This window comes from Cervus elaphus, chromosome 8 (assembly GCF_910594005.1).
Source record: "Cervus elaphus chromosome 8, mCerEla1.1, whole genome shotgun sequence".
In the NCBI taxonomy this organism is placed as follows: Eukaryota; Metazoa; Chordata; class Mammalia; order Artiodactyla; family Cervidae; genus Cervus; species Cervus elaphus.
In genome coordinates, this window is record NC_057822.1 from 13,891,546 (window position 1) to 13,909,590 (window position 18,045).

Genomic DNA, 18,045 nt, shown 5'->3' on the forward strand with positions numbered 1-18,045 from the left:
CCCTCACCCAGCCCTTCCACCACACCCGCTCAGCCATTCCCCGGCCCTGGAGCCTGTGACAAACCGCCTTCTCCACGCCCACCCCCAGGCTGCTGAAGAAATCCACAGTTGTGCCAACTGGCACCACGACAGATTCAGGACCGCACATCCGCTGGGCATGCAGGGCTCCCTGCCTCCCCCGTCCCCCACCTCGGCGGCTGTGCCAGACCTCGACCTCTCTCCTCAAGCCCACCTCCGCCTACTCCCTCTCTGCAACAAGCTGCTTTACTGAGAAACTGCAGAAGCTTTGACACGGAAGCCCCCCCCCCCCACCACACACACACATCCTGACTTCTTACCAGCGCCCCCAACTCCCAACTTTCCTGCAGTCCTTGTCCTCTCAGAGGCCAGCCCCCCAGCCCCGTGCTGCCTCCCCCTCCTCCCGCCTGCCTTCTCTCTCATCAGCATCTCGTCAGCATTCTCCTCGTGGCAGCCGGGGAGCAGATCTATGCCTCTTCCGTTCTGAGGGCAGCCCTCCTTTGACCCTCCAGCCTTCTCTGGCTACTGCCCTCGGCTTCCCTTCACCATCAGTGAGTGGTCTGTAGCTGGCACTCCAGTTTCTCAACTGCCACTCACATCCTGCCTCAAATGTCACCTTAAATCTGCTGCAGTCTGACTTCGGACCACATCCTTCTGCTGAAACCGTTCTTGACAGAGTCATCAGCACCTTCCTTGTTGCTAAATCCTATGGACACTTTGCAGGCCTCGTCCCACATGACTCCTCGGCAACATTTGGCCCCGCAGACTCTCCAGCCGTGAAACACTCTCTCCCCGACTCACCTAGCTTTCTCCTCACCCTGCCCTGCCTCCTTGACTGGGCTGGTCTTCCTGCTGCTTCCCACATCAGGCATCCACACTTTGTCCTGTTTCCCTCCTCCCCCAGACTTCATTAACCCCCTCAGAATGGCTGCTCCCACATCACTGTCTCCCCTGAGACAGAGTGAAGCCCTCCCTACTTCACTCCTGTATAGCTTCCGGCCTCCTAAACAGGTCCCCTGATGGGGGGGGCCCCAAACTCAATACGTCCAAAATAGGATCATCATCTTCTCTCAAACCTGTTTGTTTCCCACCTTCTTCAACTGGAAAACTCCTACTTGACCTTCAAAACCCAGTTCAAATGACCTCCTGTTTTTGAAGTCTTATCCCTCGCTCCCCTAGCAGAGTTGGCTGCCCTGTCTTATACATGTGCTCTCATCACAGATGATTCCACCTGGTAACTGAATTTCCCCTGACCCATGAGCCTTTTGAAGGCAGGCTGGGTGAGCCGCCTCCCTGACCACCAGTGAACACGAAAACAGAATCCAGCCCAGAGAAACAGCACTAAACACCACTGGACACACTGCTCCTAGCTCCTCCCACCCCATGGGGGTCATTGGAAATGGTCATTTGTAATCTTGAGTAGCAGCTCTGCCCTGCAGTCCACCACCAAGACCACCCCCAAGCCTGACATCCATTTGTTAATAAATATTCTGGAAATGCCATCTGACCTGTTGCGAACCCAGCTGAGAGTCCTCTCATCCAGCTTATTTTTAGCGCCTTGGCCATCACTGTTGTGTGTGGCACCCCCTCCCATCCCTGACCTGGCATCCACTAAGCCCATCAAGCACAGCCACATGATAGACCAGCCTGACTGACTTGTCAGGGGCTCACACTGCTTCCTGTGGTGACTGCATCCTCTACTAACCACTTACTGCCCATTTGCTAGCCAGCCTCACCATATAACCAGAGGTGGTTCTAGAATCCACCCTATTTGAAAATCAGAACATATTCCAGGTCCAGCTCTTGAGCCCCTCTTCTAGCCTCCTGGGTTGGGCCAGAAGGGGTAAGGGACAAGCCTAAGGCCACACAGCGGGGCCTGCATTGACTGCCCTCCCCTCCCCATCCCTACCCCAGCCCCCTCCGAAGAAAGCCAGTTCTCCCTGCCAGGAAAGAAGGCAGCTAAGACCAGGGTGTCAGCCACTGAAACACACGTTTATTGTACATACGTCACGTGCAGGTCCCAGCCGGCTCTGGGCCCAGACCAGGGCAGGGTGCGAGAGGACCCTGGCCCAAGAGGACACAGAGCGGTCCAGGAAGGGGTGTGAGCACCCCAAAACTGTGAGCGCCATGAGCTGACTGGACCAGGGGCTAGGGCACTCCTCACCCTGCAGTTGCTCAGCTTTCCCACCTGACTGCCACCTGGGACCCGCTTCCCAGGTCAATCCTGAACAACCTCTTCACTGTCCTGCTTGGTTCTGAATAACGCAGTAGGTAATTCACCATGCTACTGCTATGTGCCAGTCACTGTGTGCTCTGCATCAGCTCATTTAATCCTCATTAGGGCGGGTTCGCCCATTTTACTAATGAGCTACTAATGAGGCTCCAAGGTCTCATTCTGCAGAGGCCCATATGGGATTCGAACTCTGGCCTGCCTCATCCCATGGCCACGTTCCACTGAACTGTGCTGGCTCTGACAAAATACAGCTCAACTCAGGCCTCCCCAGAGACACCTTTCCTAATTCCCACGGGACCCCATTTACTCCCTCACCCCACCCCTGCCTCCCATATACCTGCCTCTGTTCTCTTTTTCCCTACACCTCTTCCTAATCGTTCCTTTGCTCATAGACCCCTCCGTCCCCCAGGCGAGCCTGAGTCTCCTCCGTTCAGTTCAGTTCAGTCGCTCAGTTGTGTCCAACTCTTTGCAACCCCATGGACTGCAGCACCCCAGGCCTCCCTGTCCATCACCATCTCCCAGAGCTTGCTCAAACTCAAGTCCATTGAGTTGGTAATGCCATCCAACCATCTCATCCTCTGTCATCCCCTTCTCCTCCCGCCTTCAATCTTTCCCAGCATCAGGGTCTTTTCCAATGACTCAGTTCCTGGCATCAGGTGGCCAAAGTATTGGAGTTTCAGCTTCCGCATCAGTCCTTCCAATGAATATTTAGGACCGATTTCCTTTAAGATGGACTGGTTGGATCTCCTTGCAGTCCAAGGGACTCTGAGTCTTCTCCATCACCACAGTTCAAAAGCATCAATTTTGAGTCTCCTCTGTAGCCTCCAAAGTGGCCCTCTGGAAGGCCAGCCACACACACTCCCCTGCTGAGGAAACCAGTGCCTCCCACTGCTACAGCCACCACAAATCTCTGAGCCTGGCATGCTCTGGCCCCTGCTGACCTGTCCAGTCCTGTTTTCCCCTCCCCTCAGGCAGCCAAGCTCACTGTGAGGCCAAGTGGGCCAGTGGGAAGGACACAGATTTGGGAGCCAGACAGATGCAGGTCTGATTCCCAAGCATGCCTAGGCTTGCTGTGTGCCCTTGGGCAAGTCGCCTCACCTCTCTGAGCTTAAGAATTTCCAACTGAACATAGAGATGACACTTCCTAATTCATCATAAGAATTAAATGATGAGAGATATGGGCCACCTGGAGCATAATAAGCTCTTAATGAAAAGGAGCTGCCACCCCCTTCCTGTTATCCTTTGAACATGCAAATGTGTTCCTCCCTCCACTCATCTGTTAATGGTGTTCCCACCTCTTGGAATGCCCTTCCTCTACCTCAATCTGTCAAAAGTTTCTAGATTCCAAATGCCACCTCCTCCAGGAAGCCCCCCTAGACTGACTACACAAAGGTTTGGGTGTGTAGGTCCCTTCTCCCCAGCTGAAGCTGTGAGTATCCTGGGCTCATCTCTCTCCTGGGCCCTCAGGGAGGATCTCAATCTACCTTGACCTTCTTCCACAAATGGCTCAGCTCTGAACTTCCAGACACAGGACAGGCATCCGGCAAACACCAAATATTCATGAGGGCTCCTCCACCCCAACCACACAGGGCCAGTCTAGCCTCACCCCAAGTACTGGCAGGCAGGGTGGGCACAGGCGCTCTGCCACCTGAGAAGGACTACACACACCTGCTACTCCACGCTCCACAGACCCTGCCCCCCAAACTCTACACAGTGCAGCCCCCTCAGCCTCCTTTGTCATGAACGTGTTAAAAATAACCATGATAATCATCTCTTCCACAGGGAGACAGCAATACAATTTACAAAGCAGTCCTCCCTTCCCAGGGCTCTCTACATCCTCCCTGAGACTGGCCCTAGAGCCCCAAGCAGGACCGACTGACCCCCTGAAACACAGTTCTGTCATGTCCCTCCATGGCTCCTCATCCCAGCAGTATATGAGGATCTGGGGGTGGGAGGGTGTGGGGGGAAGGCCAGGGCAGAGGAAGGTGCCTCTTGTAAATTCCAGGCTCTACCTCTGCAGTACAATGCAACTGGGTACATACACCCCACCAGAATGCCAGTCCCCCTCTAACAACTTCCTCCCCAGGCTGTTGGCCTATCTGCCCAGCCTCCTGACAGAGCTAGCTGGGTCTCTGCCACGTCCCCCACGTGGCCAGGAGCTCCCCGAGAGCAGGGACTACGTCTGACTCATCCCTCTTCCCCCACGCTATCTAACTTCTGGTTTCCTTAAGGCCCTCCACCAATAGGATGAGGTCCCAGTGTTTGGGGGCAGCAGTCAGAGCCTTGGCCCCCATCTCCCACCACTGGGGCTACCATCTAGTAAAGGCTGGTCTACTATAGCCCCCAGTCCCCTGCATGTTCACACACCATGCCCCAGCAAGGGCAGCTTCTTTACCTTGAAAGCCCTTCCCCTTGCACGGGGCTATGACTTGGGGAGGTGCGTAAACGTGCCACGAAATAACACTGGGCCCCTCTCCAGGTCTCCTTCCCACAGAGTGACGATTTGCCAATCTGCCGGGGAGAGTCCGGTTTGGACCTGCCGCCTTGATGGAAGTGACCATATCCCTCCCCCCATTTATAACCTCGAAAATGTCCTGGTCTAGATGATAAATTATATGACCCATGTCACTTTTAATCCTTCTAAATGCATGAGAAAGAAGGTGTCTGTGCACTCTGAGACATTACCACCATCCCCAGTACCTGATGGTTCCTTTTTCTAACAAATTGAGAGAAAGGATGAGCGTCAAGCTAGAATCTCTTACTTTCTTCGGTTATCTCCTATTTCAGATAAGTGATACTTCTTTTCCATTGATGATATGGTATTTCTTTTTACTATATTAAATTTAAAAAGCCATTTGATTTAAAGAAAAAAATTCATAGGCCAGTGAATTCCTATTCACTCCTCAAAACCCAACTCAGAATCACCTTCTTTTTTTTTTTTTTTTTTTAGAATCACCTTCTTTAGACAGCTTTCCCACCCCTTTGTGGTTTAATCCTTCACTCTTTATCCTCCCTCGACACCCAGCACATATATTTATACCTATTGCACTAAGTCCTGACAACACACACCTATTTATTAGGGGTCTACCACGTGCCAGGCACTGTGCTAAGCATTAACCCACATTCTCTTGCTTAATCCTCACCATTACTCTTTAAAATAGCTCCACTCTCCCCATTTTATAGGTGATGATACAGGGATGGGGAAACACGCCTGTGATCACACAGCTAGTCAGTGGTGGTGTCGGGGATTGAACCTAGGGCTTGGCGACTTCAGCCGATGGCCTGGACCACCATTGAACTAGTGGTCACTCTCTCCCACCAGAGGGCAGGTGTGTCCAGTTCGCCTTGGATCTCATTCACTCAGAGCCGCTCCAAGGCCTGGCACAAACTCCACTCTGATGAAGACTCAAAGACGTGTGTGATGGATGGGCTGGGGCTTGGTCCTCTCTGAGATGTCTGGGGCGGGGGTGGGGGGCCTGTGTCCCACTCCCCATCCCATGAGGGAGCATACAGATTTCCAGCAGCAAAGATCTGGCTGGAACGATCTTCCAGGAGACGTACCACGCGTGCTAGGTCTGTCCACTACCCTCGCTGAGAGAGGCCCTGCCTCCTCCATGTCTGCACGCTAAAAGGCAGGTAGAGACCCTCTTCCTGCCACTAGACCAGGCTTGTCAAAGGAAGACAGCAGGGCCTGACTGTCGAGGAGAAAGCCAATCTAGGACTGGGTTAGGCAGGTAAGGGGCAGCTTCCTGGAGGAGACAGGACTTGAGCTGTGCTTGGAAGGATGGGGCAAAGGATAACCCAGGGTAAAGGGCATTCCAGGTGAGCGAAACAGCCCAAGCAAAGGCAGGGAAGCCAGAAAGCAGAGGGTTCCAGAACCAGTAGGAGCCCAGGTTGAAAGCATGAGAGAGAACTAGAGAGAAAGCAGGTGGCAGCTGGATCAGGGGCGGGGCTGGAATGCCAGGCCGAGGAGTCTAGGCCATAACAGGGGCCGAATCAGGGAAGGGACACACATAGAGAACTGGGGGTCCTGAGGCTCCAGTAGGGCGTGCCTTGTCCAAGTCACCCAGCAGCAGTGGCAGAGCAGGATCTGAACCCATTCTTGCCCACCCCAGGCCCAACACTCAGGGGGCTTCAGGCTCACCTGGTGGCTATGCCTCCAGAATGGAGCCTGGATGATGGGAATGGTCTGCCAGTAGCATCCGGCCAAGGGTGGGACAGTGGCCCTGGAGGGAGGCAGGGAGTGTGGCAAAGGAGGGAAGGGGGTGCAAGGACACTTTCTCCCAAACGTCTCCTGACGCAGCCACACCTCAAGTTGAGGATCAGTGGGCAGGAACTGCGGGCTGATGCCCGGCTCCCCGAAGCTGGGCTCTACAGCAGGTACCACCTCTATCCCCCGCCTTCCAGCCCTGGCCTCAGCCAGCCTCCGTGCCCGTCCTCCGTGGAGCTCCTTCCTGCCTGCCTTCCCTTTCTTCCTCTCCCCCCCACTCCACTTAACAGATTGCGGCAGCAAGATGGCACAAATTTATGGCTCAACTCACCAAAAATAACAAGAGATCTATCAAAGGCAGTTTGCGTGAAATTAACAGGCGTCTGTACCCTCTTGTCAAATGCACTCGGTTCTGAGGCGGGCCCAGCCACGCCGCTCCCAGCCTCATCGCTCTCCCAGTACCAACCCAGCTCCACCCTGCTTGGCCTTGCGTTGAAACTACCTGGGAGGCCCCAGAGAAAATGAGCACTGATCCCCTTACCCGGTGCCTGGTGGAGGGGCTGGGACGGGGATCTCACGCTTTCTGTTCGCCACCATCCCACCGATCTTGTCCTCAAGCTGGCAGCCCCATGTGTGCCAGCCAGTTCTCCTGGAGCTGGTCCAAGTGCCCACCTGGCCCAGTGGGGAGGAGGTGAGGGGAAGCACGGAGGTGAGGCCAGGGACTTGGCCGAGGTGATGCCGCCACTGGGCACAGAGCGCTCCAGGTCCTGATGTTGCCATTGGGCAGCTCAGATGCCCCCCACCCCATGGAACAAACTGAATCAAGTGCCCATCATCTCTTGCCCCAGAGAGGGTGGGCCCAAGGGAAGAGGTGGTGAACAGGAAGAATCTCTTGCCTACCAAGGGAGAGGAAGGGGCTGTGCCAGCCAAGCTCTGGGCACCAGTGTGCCTGTGAGTCCACTTAGAGCTGATGCCACATCACCACCCCCACCATACAACTCCCTACCAGAGCCCTGCCTGAAGACCATCCCATGGAGCAGCCTGGCAACACGCCAAGAAGGGCAAGGGGCATGAGCTGGAAGCCCAGGGCTCCCTACTCAGAGAGGATACCAGGCTTCATGCCCAGAAACAACCAGCATCCAATCTCCAGCCATCCTTAGTCCTAGAGGACCCTGCGGAGGCTTGGAGAATGGTGGGAACGATGGTGCCCTTCCCGTCACCGGCCCCCTCTGACCCCTAAAGACACCCCAGCTACCAACCAACTCCTGCTTCCGGCTTCAGCCAAGCCCAGCTGGCTGCTCCTGGCTCTGTGCTCCACATGGCAGCCTGCCCGGATGGTGCCCGCCCAGGAGGGCAGAGCCTCTCTCCATCCACTGCGGACCACTGGGCCTATGGACCACAGGGAAAGCCAGTCAAAAGAACCTGCCCTCTGCTGAGCACAATGGGGGAGGCCCCCATACAGTGACAGGCGGTGGCAGCCAGGCAGGAGGAGCCATAAACCTCCTGATATACCCCTGGCGCTCTCCGCTGATGTTCGACAAAGAAGCGAAATTCAATTTCTTCCTGCAGGCACTAAATCCCAGGCCAGCCTCCAGGGCCTGTAGCCTGCCCACGGCCTGGCTGTCACTCGGACGGCTTCATCGACCGCTGTGAGAGGCCAAGGTGGCCTAGGGGAGAGGCCAGAGCAAGGCCACTGGGCACTTGCCATGGATGGGCGTGATGCCAGAAGTCTCACGGGGGAGGCTGAGAAGCGTCTCCCCCAGAGCCCTGGGAGAGGCCCTTGTCATGATAAACCGTCTCTAATTAAACCAGGGCTATCTCCCATTTTACAGCCAAAAACACTGATGTAAGTAAAACAGTATCTACTCAGTGTAACAAAGACAGCTCCCAACTTCCAGGCTCTGTCTCCAAAGCAGGCACGGGAACAGTCCTACTCCTCCAATGCTCCCAGCAGCCCTTACGCGAGACCCCTTGTCTCCCTGTCAATGTTCTCAGCCTGATCCAGAAGGTCCCTTCTGACTTCCATCAGTGCATGAAGCCTCCCGATGGTTGGCCAGCACCTGTTATCTCAAATGGGGAAACTGAAGCCCAGAAAGGGTTGGGGGTGGGGGAACTCCCTGTTAGTACCAGAGCTAGAAACCACATCCCAAATCTGCCTCCCTCCCACCCCCACATCCTGGGCCCCCTGGCCAGTCCCTGACCCAGCCCCATTCAGCAGACACATAGGACCCAGCTGAGGGTCTCGGGGCCTTGAAGCTGCAGGAAGGAGAGTCAGCAGAAGGTGGCCGTGGCGGCAGGAGCTGGGGTGGGAGGGGGAGCAGGCAGGACTCAAGGGCTCGGAGAGCTTTTGCCCACTCAGCAGGAAGCTCCAGCAGCTGGCAGCCTTGGTCCCAGAAGACGTGGGCCCAAAGGGGGAAGACAGGGGACACTGGGAGTTGAGCCAGGCCAGCCCTCCAAGGCAGCCTCGAAGAAGCTAGGCCTCTTCCCATTCTTCTGCTCCTTCCTCTGCCCTGACCCTGGGGCCACAGGCAAAACTCACTGACCCGTGTGGGCAGGAAGATGTCCCTGCGCCCTGCCTACTCCAGCCTCCAGGAAACCTTGTCTGCCTGCAATGCCAAGGCCTGCTACGGTCATTCCCAGCTTTGAGCCTTTGTACACGCTCCTCTCTCTGCCTGGAATGCCCTCACCACTGCTTTGGCTTGGCTTGTTTCCACTTGTCCTTTTGATCTCTGCTCCTGTATCACTTCCTTCAGGAAGCCTTCCCTGACTGCCCAGCTAGGGGGTCCCCTCCCTGGGTTTATCACACTCCTTTGCTTGATCTGTGCCCCCATTCATCCACCCAGACTGCAAACTCTTCCAGAGGGAGGTCTGACCGCCGCAACCCCCCGCCACAATTCACTTTGGTGACTCCCACACTTGGATAAAGCAGAACCCAGAAGGGACACTGGTGAACAACCATATGAACACCCCAGGATCTGCTGAGATGGGCACCATCAATCCTCCGGACACTCCCGCCCCACCTGGGCCCTGCTCAGACTCACCATATCTCATCTCCGTGGTGAACAAGTCATTGCTGCTCCCCGAGTGCAAGTCAGCCTCGGCAGGTGGGGCGGGGCCCCCGGGCACCAGGGCATTGGACAGGGTGTGGGCAGCAGGAGGACCCGGAGGCGTGGTGGTGGTGGCGGGGCCGGCCCCTGCCTCACCGGGGCAGCTGCAGCCCGGTTGGGCGAAGCCACAGGCCCTGCCGGCCGCGCGGCTGCACTCCTCACTCCAGCGGCAGAGGACCCCGCAGGTGAACTGGCTGGAGTTGTTGTTGTTGATGAGCAAGACCTCGACGAAGCGGAAGGCCAGGGCCGCGGGCGCCAGCAGGCGCGGGGCCTCGGAGGGCTCGGCCGATAGGCACAGCTGCACGAAGTTCTTGTCGAAGTGCAGGAAGGTGAAGGGGCCAGAGCCACCGCAGAGCTCCAAACCCGCGGCTTCCTCCTCCTCCTTCTCCTTCTCCTCCTCCTCGGGCCGCCCCAGCTCCGACCCCGCCTGGGCCTCTGCCTCCTCGGGGCTGGGCCGCAGGCAGGTAAAGTTGACCAGGTAGTGGTCCAGGGGCAGCAGGCGAGGGGCAAAGTGGGTGCACACCTGCTCCTGGCGGTTGAAGCGCAGGTAGAGGGAGTACTTGGTCGGGTCTGGGTTCTCCAGAGTCCAGGAGCAGCCCGAGGCGATGGTAGGAAAGAGGTCCTGCAGTGAGAAGGCCCCGTAGAGCACCCCTGAGGCCAGGGCGGAGCAGGCGCTGGGGGCGGGGTCGAAGGCGGCGGCCAGGCGCAGGGACAGAATCACAGATAGTAAGAGGGGACAGGCTGGGGTCATCCTATGTCCCTTGCCCTGTGGAGAGAGACAGTGGTCAGTGGCCCCGAACACAGCCAGCGTGGGCGCTGACTCCCCTGTGGCCCGCTGCAGGTTGTAGCCTCGTGGCGCAGACTAGGTTCTTTTAAGTCACCCAGGTCCACCTGTGTGATCTTAAGAACGGACTTGACTTCTCTTAAGTCACCCAGGTCCACCTGTGTGATCTTAAGCCAACGGACTTGACCTCTCTGAGTCCCAGTTCCCTGACTTCCTAAACAGAGGCACGCAGGAGAGGGTCTGGAATCTCCTAAGTCTCTAAGAAACCTTAGTTGTGACTATGACTATACCATTCCTCCATCAGTCCCACCCACCGCCAGCATCTCAGCTGATGTTTAGGTCCAGCCCCAGCCCCAGCCCCGCCACCCAGCTTGTATTATTCTCCAGCACGGCGCTGCTCAGAGTCGCAGTGTGTCGTGATCGGCTGTGAGGCGCGTCACACATAATCCAGCAGTCATTGTCAAAGTAGCGATGTTTGACAACGATTTGCTTTTTTATAAATCAGAGCAAATCAAGGTTATTCCCGGAACAATGTCACTCTCACTCACTCTGCTTTACTGAGTGGGAGACAAACGGGAGGAGTTACCGCCCGTGTGCCAGGGACTGAGCACCGCCTGAGCCGTGCCCATGGGAGGGCATCGCAGGCATGAAAGTCATGACTACCGCTGTGTGAACTTCCTGCTGGAAACCAGGGGGAGAGGCATCTGCAAAATGGGTGCACTGTTCCACTCTGACTCCTCTTCCCCTCCAAGGGCTTATCCTCCAAGGCCTGGCTCCTGGCCTGCTAGGGCCTGGCTCAGGGAGGCCACGGAGCTGTCTCCCTGCTCTTAGCTGCCACAGCCCTTTCCTGAAAGTCTGTGTCATCCAGTTGTGACCACTGTCCCCTGCTGTCTCCCTAGGGCTAGCTTGCTCGTCTCCTGAGCCTTCAAGCTCAAGGAGGGGAGACCAGAGTTCGTTGATTTCCACCTCCCCCCAAAGCACTAAGCTGAGCTCCCAGCAGCTGTGAATGGACTCAGGGCATGGGCAGGTAACTAGGACCCGAGTTGATGGGCACACAAACAGTCACCCCCTTGTGGACAAGGGATGTGGGGGTGCTGCAGGTGTCTCTCACCTGCCAGATCAGCCAGAGCCACTGCGCACGGCCTCCACCCCAGCTGTCCAGATGGCAGAGAGCTGCGCCTGGGCTGCCTGAGACCCACTTCCAGCCCTGCCCCCAGAAGGGATCCACACTGCCTCCCTCCTCCATGCCCGAAGCATAGCTCACAGCACTGGATGGGCCCCTAGAGCCTGGTTGTTCCACATTAGAGGAGAAAAGATGAGGCTCCGAGAAGGGAGGCAGTGTGCGCAAGATCACTCCCAAAGAAGCCTGGCTGAGACCGGAGTCCAGGACCCAAGACCCCAGCCGGGTTTCTCCCACATCCACCTGTAGCCTCCTGCTCTGTCCCCTTCCCTGCTACTCAGGCTTCAGGCCCAAGCCCTACACAAACCTAGGATAACTCACAGGGTGTGGCTAGGCTGTCCCAGGACACAGCTGCTCCCCCAGGGAGCTGTGGGTGTTCAGGGGTCTAGATAGAGGCTAGAGGCGGTGAGGGGGCGGGGGGCAATGGAGAGGAATTAGAACCCCAGAACTCCAAACACTGTGCAGCCTCCAGGGAACACCTCACTGCCCCAGATCCCATATGCTACCACTCTGAGCCAGGCCCCAGGCCCCGACCACAGACACACACTTGCCCATCCTGGGCCACAGACGGGAGGGGAAGCAGGTTCCAGGCAGGAGCACTGATTCAGGAGGAACCGCCCCAACCCTCCTCCAAAGACCCATCTGGATTTATTCAGCAGAAGCCAGGATAGGCTGTGCTTCTACTCCACCTGCCCCCAGAGCTAGAAAAGGGACCAGACCCCTGGCCTTCTCGCTTCACATCATGCCTGTCCCAAACCAATCGTCCAGCCCAGCCAGCCTGCTGCGGCACCAGGCACCAGCAAAAGCCAGCGGCTGACAATGAGTGACATCCAATCCCCCCGCTGCCCCCAATTATTTTTAAGCAGGCTGCAAAATTCAGGCCATGGCTGCAGTTCAGTAGAGGGGAGGAGGGGGCTCATTATAACTGGCCTTGTCTCCCCCACTGAGAGCAGATCAGGGAATCTCCACGCACAAACTCACCAACACCCCTGTGCCCTGCAGACATGCACACAAAAGCATGGATGCACAGACACATGTCTAGCCAGGCATTCTGCATGTGAAAAGATAACACATGCACAGAGATCAGCGTAAGCCCCAGATGAGTGAACTCAATGCACACGAGGCACACACACTCACATGTACAAGGCTGTCAAGAGCCAGACACTCATACACATGCAGAGAGAGGCAAATGTACTCTCTACTGTGAACACACACACAGGTGTTTGGTTCTTTGAAGCTCAGCCTATGACAGCTAAGTAGCACGCAGTATCTGACCTGCTGCTCCTTCCTTGGTGTTCCTGAAACAGCGGCTCAGGCCTCCAGCCCCACCTCCTGAGACTCCCCAGCTCCCGCAGACTCTGTAGGCTCCAACTTGCCAAAACGCACTAGGTCTCTTATCCTTCAGAGCCACAGCCTGGCTTCTCCAGAACTGAGCCACCTCTAAACCCTGCCCAAGCCCCCTCCACCAGCCAGTCTCCTTCAGACACCTCCCCTCACATCAATTCTGGCATTTCACCCTGGGTGTGTACCCTTGTTGTTCCTGCAGTGACGTAAGACCTTTTAGGGGGTCCCTCTTTATATCACTCCCCACCCACAAAACAAGGCCAGGAGCCCAATTCTAAGCTGGGTCAGAGATTGCCTCTCCTGGGAAGGGACCTAGGAGGACCCCTGCCTCACAGGCAGCTCAGATGGTCACCAGCTGTGAGTAGTCTCCCTGAGCCTCAGTTTCTCCCTCTGTGGAGCAGAGACCCAATCCCTGCTCTGGGATTTCCAACTCGGAGCTAGTCTGTAGGGGAGACCCCTCACACCATCTTTTCCCCTTTACCCCCCTTCTCAGAACCTCAGTCTCTCCTCTTTCTTGCTGAGGGTGCGGTCGCTGCCTCTGAAGGCTCTTTGGGTTAAACTTCAGGGTAGCTTTGTCACCTGCAAGTCCAGGAAGACCACCAAACCTTCCATGCACAGAGCTGGACAGGAGGGGTATGGAGGTCAGATCAGAGGAAGAACTTCCTGGGTCCAGAGGTTAACGGAGAGGATAATCTGAAGGCCACCTCCCTCAAGACCTCTCTGGGCTGAGAGGGGTGAGGAGCTGGTTGGAGTCATTTCAGTTTCAGGGACCCCCTCCTCCAGCCACAGGCTCCCTTCACCGGCGTGCCCCTCTGCCGCCCTCAAACGTGAGAATCCCACCCTCTCGCCAAGCACACTCAGGCCCGCTTCCTCCCTGACCCCCCAGGCCTGGGCGTCCCTTCTGCACCAGTGAGGGAATCCGTGGCTTTTCCAGCAGCTGGAAGGACCAAGATCAGACTGGAGCGGGAGGGGGCATGGTGGGTAGCGCGGCGGGGAGGGGCATCTCAGGGCAAAGAGCTGGGTCTCCGGGATCCCTGGGATCGACCCCTAGCCTCCCGACGGCTGGAAGCAGGGGCGCTTGGTGGTGGGAGCCAGCTGCCCCGGGCCGCGGGCGGGGGAGGGGCGGCGGATGGGGGAGGGGCGCGTCCGCGCGCACATCCGTCGCGTTTATCCACCTGGCAGCTCCAATTCGCCTGCCCGTCACTCACCCTCCGCCTCCCGGGCGCTCGCTGCGCGGCCGAGCCCTGGCCGACACGCGGGCGGCGACCCCCACGCAGCGCCTCGAGGTCCCCCGCCCTGGCCCCGGCCTGGGTCTGGGTCTTCAAGGACCCCTCTCGCGGAGCTCTGGCACCCGGGAGGGCACCCACCCTCCATCCAGCCTCGAGAGCCGACGGGCCAGACACAGGGGAGGGGCGACCCTCCCCAGTGCCGCCCCTCCCTCTTCGGCGGGCAGAGTGTCTGAGGACGCGGGGGCTCCAGGGCCCTCCCGCACACCGCTAGGATGCGGTCCCCTAGGCCCCCGGGCGGGGGGCGGGGGCGGTGCCGTGCAGGCGGCGGGGGAGGGGTCGGTGACTCAGCCGCCCTCCGCCCGCCTCCCGGAACTTTGCAGCAGCTGGAGCCGCCGTTGCTACAGGAACCGAAAGCTTTTGTTCCCCAATGTCAGGGCTGCCCGGGCAGGCAGGAGGCTACGACTCCCCGGTGGGCCCCAGACCCAGCCACGCTGCCCAGAGGGCTTCCGGCCCAGCAGAACGTCATGGGTTCGAGCCTTCTCTCTCCCCCTCTTGCCCGCCAAAGCCAGGTTTCTTCCAGCTCTTGGGGGCCCTCTAGCCAAGTTGCCCCCTAACTCTGACCTAGAGCACTAACTGCCCTGGAAAGTTCCTGATGATATCTCTCCTCCCGAGGGGGGTAGGTAGTGGCTCTTCTGTGCCCCCATTTGCTCCTCTGGGACTGATTCCCTGCATGAGCCCCCACTAAGAGGCAGCCTAACTTGGGGGACCTTGGCTGGGGTTCCTCCACCTCCCCAGCCTCTGCACTTGAGCCAGTATTTCAGAGGCCTTGGCTTTTCACGGATGCCCCTCTGATCACACAGGAGTCTAGCGGGGATGTTGAAGGATGGGTGAGTAGTTGGGGAGACTAATGGTCACTGGCTCCCTGGACCCATCATGATGGGCCCTGGAGCTGTTTTCTGGCTTTATTATCCTGGAGGCTGGAACAGTGTCACAGAACTTGTCCTGCCTTTCTCCTCTGGGATAAGGAGTGGTGTGGAGTGGAGAGGGGCTTGACTTTGGCCTTGAAGAGGAAATAGCCCAACACACCTATCATTGTCAAGCATTATTAGGTGCTAGACTCTCTATACAAACTACCTAATACCATTAGATACCATTAGATATACCATTAGATATATCACTGACCCATTTTATGGAGGGCCAACTGAGACTCAAAAAGGTTATATAGCTTGCCCAGGTCACACAGTTTTGAACCCAGGTTATCCAACCAAAAGCTGAGTTTCTAACTACTTACTCAGCTCCATTTCCTGGAGGTTGGGAGAGAGGGAAGAGGGCAGGGACTAGCTGGGACCTCACCGTGGGTTAGAGAAATGCCTGCCACACACACCCACCGCAGACTGAACCTAGCTCCTTCTAAAGAGTGATGGGGGAGGGGGAAAGAAAAGGGGAGGAGAAGGCAGACAAGGGAAGAAGAGCGGAGAAATCTGTCAATCTTGGTCCAAGGAAGACCCTCCCTCAAGGCCCCCACCCAACTAGGGCATACCCTGCAGGGTCCACACTGACCCTCACCCCTGTGGCAGCTTTAGGGATGCTCCCTAGGTCCCCTTTCTGTCCCAGGCAGGGCCAAGTGGATTCCCCCACTGCCTACTTCATGCCCAAGCCAGAGCCCACTTTTGCCCCCATCCCTATCTAGTGGGTACTGCCATGGGGTAGACAGGCAGAGGCTCTCCGGGGACACCTGCCCAAGCCCAAACAATCCTAACCAGACCGCCTCAAATCCAGGGGCCAGTCCTGCTGGTCTGTACCTGGGGGCTCACAGGGCTCCTGGGATAAGCCCTCCTGCCCACCCCACACCCCATCCCCAGAGCATATGGCCAGACAACCAGGACTGTTCCCGCACTGCTAGCACGAGGGAGCACCCAGCCTCGCCCACCAATCTCCTCTCCTCAGGGACTTCCCAGCGCCAGTCCCGCAGCCACCGCTGATGCTCGGGCTGCGGAAACCTGGGGTTGCCCGCGGGAGGAAAAGGGGCGGCGGGTCCAGGACTGCGGGCAGGGGGCGCCAGAGGACACCCAGGGGCCCGGCCGGCAGCTGGCGAGGCGGGCAGGCAGGCAGCATCCCTTGGCCCGGGAGCCCCTCCCCCCGCGGGCACCAGACCCTTCGCCCGCTCCGCACTGGCCGTGGCGCGGAGGACTTCTCTCGGACCCAGCTGACTGCGGGAGTGGCCGCCAACTTCAGAGCCTACAACCCGCAACACCCCCCCCCTCATCGTGCCAGCCCCCGGGGCTGCGGGAGGGTGCGTTTGGTGCCCAGCTCTATGCCCTGGGGGTGGAAAGAGAGGAATGGGGGATGGACAGAGAGACTCTGACCAAAGATGGACAAGGGAGGCAGGGATGCGGGGCCAGTCGAGATCCCAGGCTGGAGAGGAGGGGGCTCGGAGTAGACATGGGGGACACGGCCCCAAGTCCAGGCTGAGGGGGAGGGGACTTGCAGCAGAGATTGGTGAGGGATAGCGGGACGCCCGGGCAGATATGGGGGAGGGGGGCAATCAGGACAGAAATAAGAGGGGGAAGCATGGTGGGGTTACCGGTGCGGGGAAAGGCAGTAACTGTGGGCAGACATGGACGGGGACAGGAAGGACTCCGTGCAGAGATGAAGTGGAGGGGAGGAGCAGGCTTCAGCCCCAGACGAGGAGGGGGGATTAACGGGGGAGACACAGTCGAGTTGCAGGTTGGAGAGAGGGATTCTATTCAAGGGTGGGGGCGCAACCCCGGATCCAGGATCAGATCGGGAAAAGACTTGAGGGAACGATGGGGGTAGGTCTGGGTCAGAGCTGGGGGACAAGACCGAGGGGCTTTGGCAGAGATGGGTAAGGAGGGACAGAAAAGGGACTCACCGGAGATGAAGGGGACCTCGGCCCCAGGCTTGTAAGTTCCCAAAGAGATGCGAGTGGGTAAATAGATGCTGAACGAACTCAGTTCGGGCGGGGCAGAATTCGGCAGAGGTGGGCTGGGGGAGCGCCCCTAGTCCGGGCCGGTGAGGAGATCGGACCGCGCCGGGAGGGCTCAGTGCGGGCCCGGGCGCGGTCTGGGGCCGAGCACTCACCTGGGCGCCGTCAGCAGCAGGAGCGGGGGCCGGCGCTGGCGGAGGCGGCCACGGGGCGCAAGTTTGCCATCCCTAAGGCGGGGGCTTGGCCGGGCGCGGGGCAGCTCGCTGCAGCCGCGCGGAGGGCCGAGGCTCCCGCTCCGCCGAGCGGCGGGTGCAGAAAAGGCGCCGCGGAGCCGCGCGGGGCGGGCGGGCGCCGGGCCGGGCGCGGGCTCCTGCCGCCGCCTCCTCGCCACGCCGCCCCCCACCCCCCGGCTCCCCGCTCCTCCGCCCCGAGCACCGCCCGCGCTGCGCGCCGCCTCCTATTCGCGGGCGGCGGCCGCAGCCCAGGGCTCTAGAAGCCGGCGCCGCATCCTCCTCGGTCTCCGAACGCCGCCGCCGCCAAACCGGGTTCCTCCGGCCGCTCCGGCCGCTGCCCGCAGCGCGCGCCGGGCCGAGTGACGGCCGAGGCGGGACGCGGCGCCTGCGCGGGCCGGGCCCGGGAGGGGGCGCGCGCCGGGCTGGGCGCTAGGAGCCGCGGGAGAAGGGGCGGGAGGGGGGTGACGGGGGTGGGGGCGACGCGCGCCGCCTCCTGTTAAAGGGGGAGCAGCGCCAGCCGAGCCAAGCGCACCCTCCCCCTCCCCGCCCTGGGCCCCCGGCGCCGGCGCGGGAGAAGCCCCGGGTAAGCCCCCGCCCCTCCCTCGGCCTCCTGGACCGCAGGATGAGGCGATCCGCGACACCACTCCGGAGATACCCCAGGCCCGAGGCATCTCGCGCAACCAGGGTCTCTGGGGCCCTGAGGGCTGAAGCGTTCCCACCCCCCTTTCCCCGTGTGCACGGCAAATTGCATACCCCTGTG

The 18,045-nt window shown here is 59.0% G+C and overlaps 1 protein-coding gene across 13 annotated transcripts in view; it reads right to left on the reverse strand.

Moving 5' to 3' along the window:
• Nucleotides 1-17,654, reverse strand: part of ADGRB2 (adhesion G protein-coupled receptor B2) — a 37,158-nt gene extending 19,504 nt beyond the window's left edge. For 3 of the 13 annotated variants that reach the window (XM_043909567.1, XM_043909566.1, XM_043909562.1), the window contains exons 1-2: nt 17,208-17,645; nt 9,503-10,334 (exon numbers count right to left, since the gene is read on the reverse strand). In XM_043909567.1, the coding sequence (XP_043765502.1) occupies nt 9,503-10,319 (817 nt within the window). In that variant the 5' untranslated portion in view covers nt 10,320-10,334; nt 17,208-17,645. Of the gene's footprint in view, nt 1-9,502; nt 10,335-14,084; nt 14,322-16,998; nt 17,109-17,207 lie in introns of those variants that run through there. The other 10 variants (XM_043909570.1, XM_043909565.1, XM_043909573.1 and 7 more) reach the window with 8 other exon arrangements.
• Nucleotides 17,655-18,045: the final 391 nt, after the last annotated feature.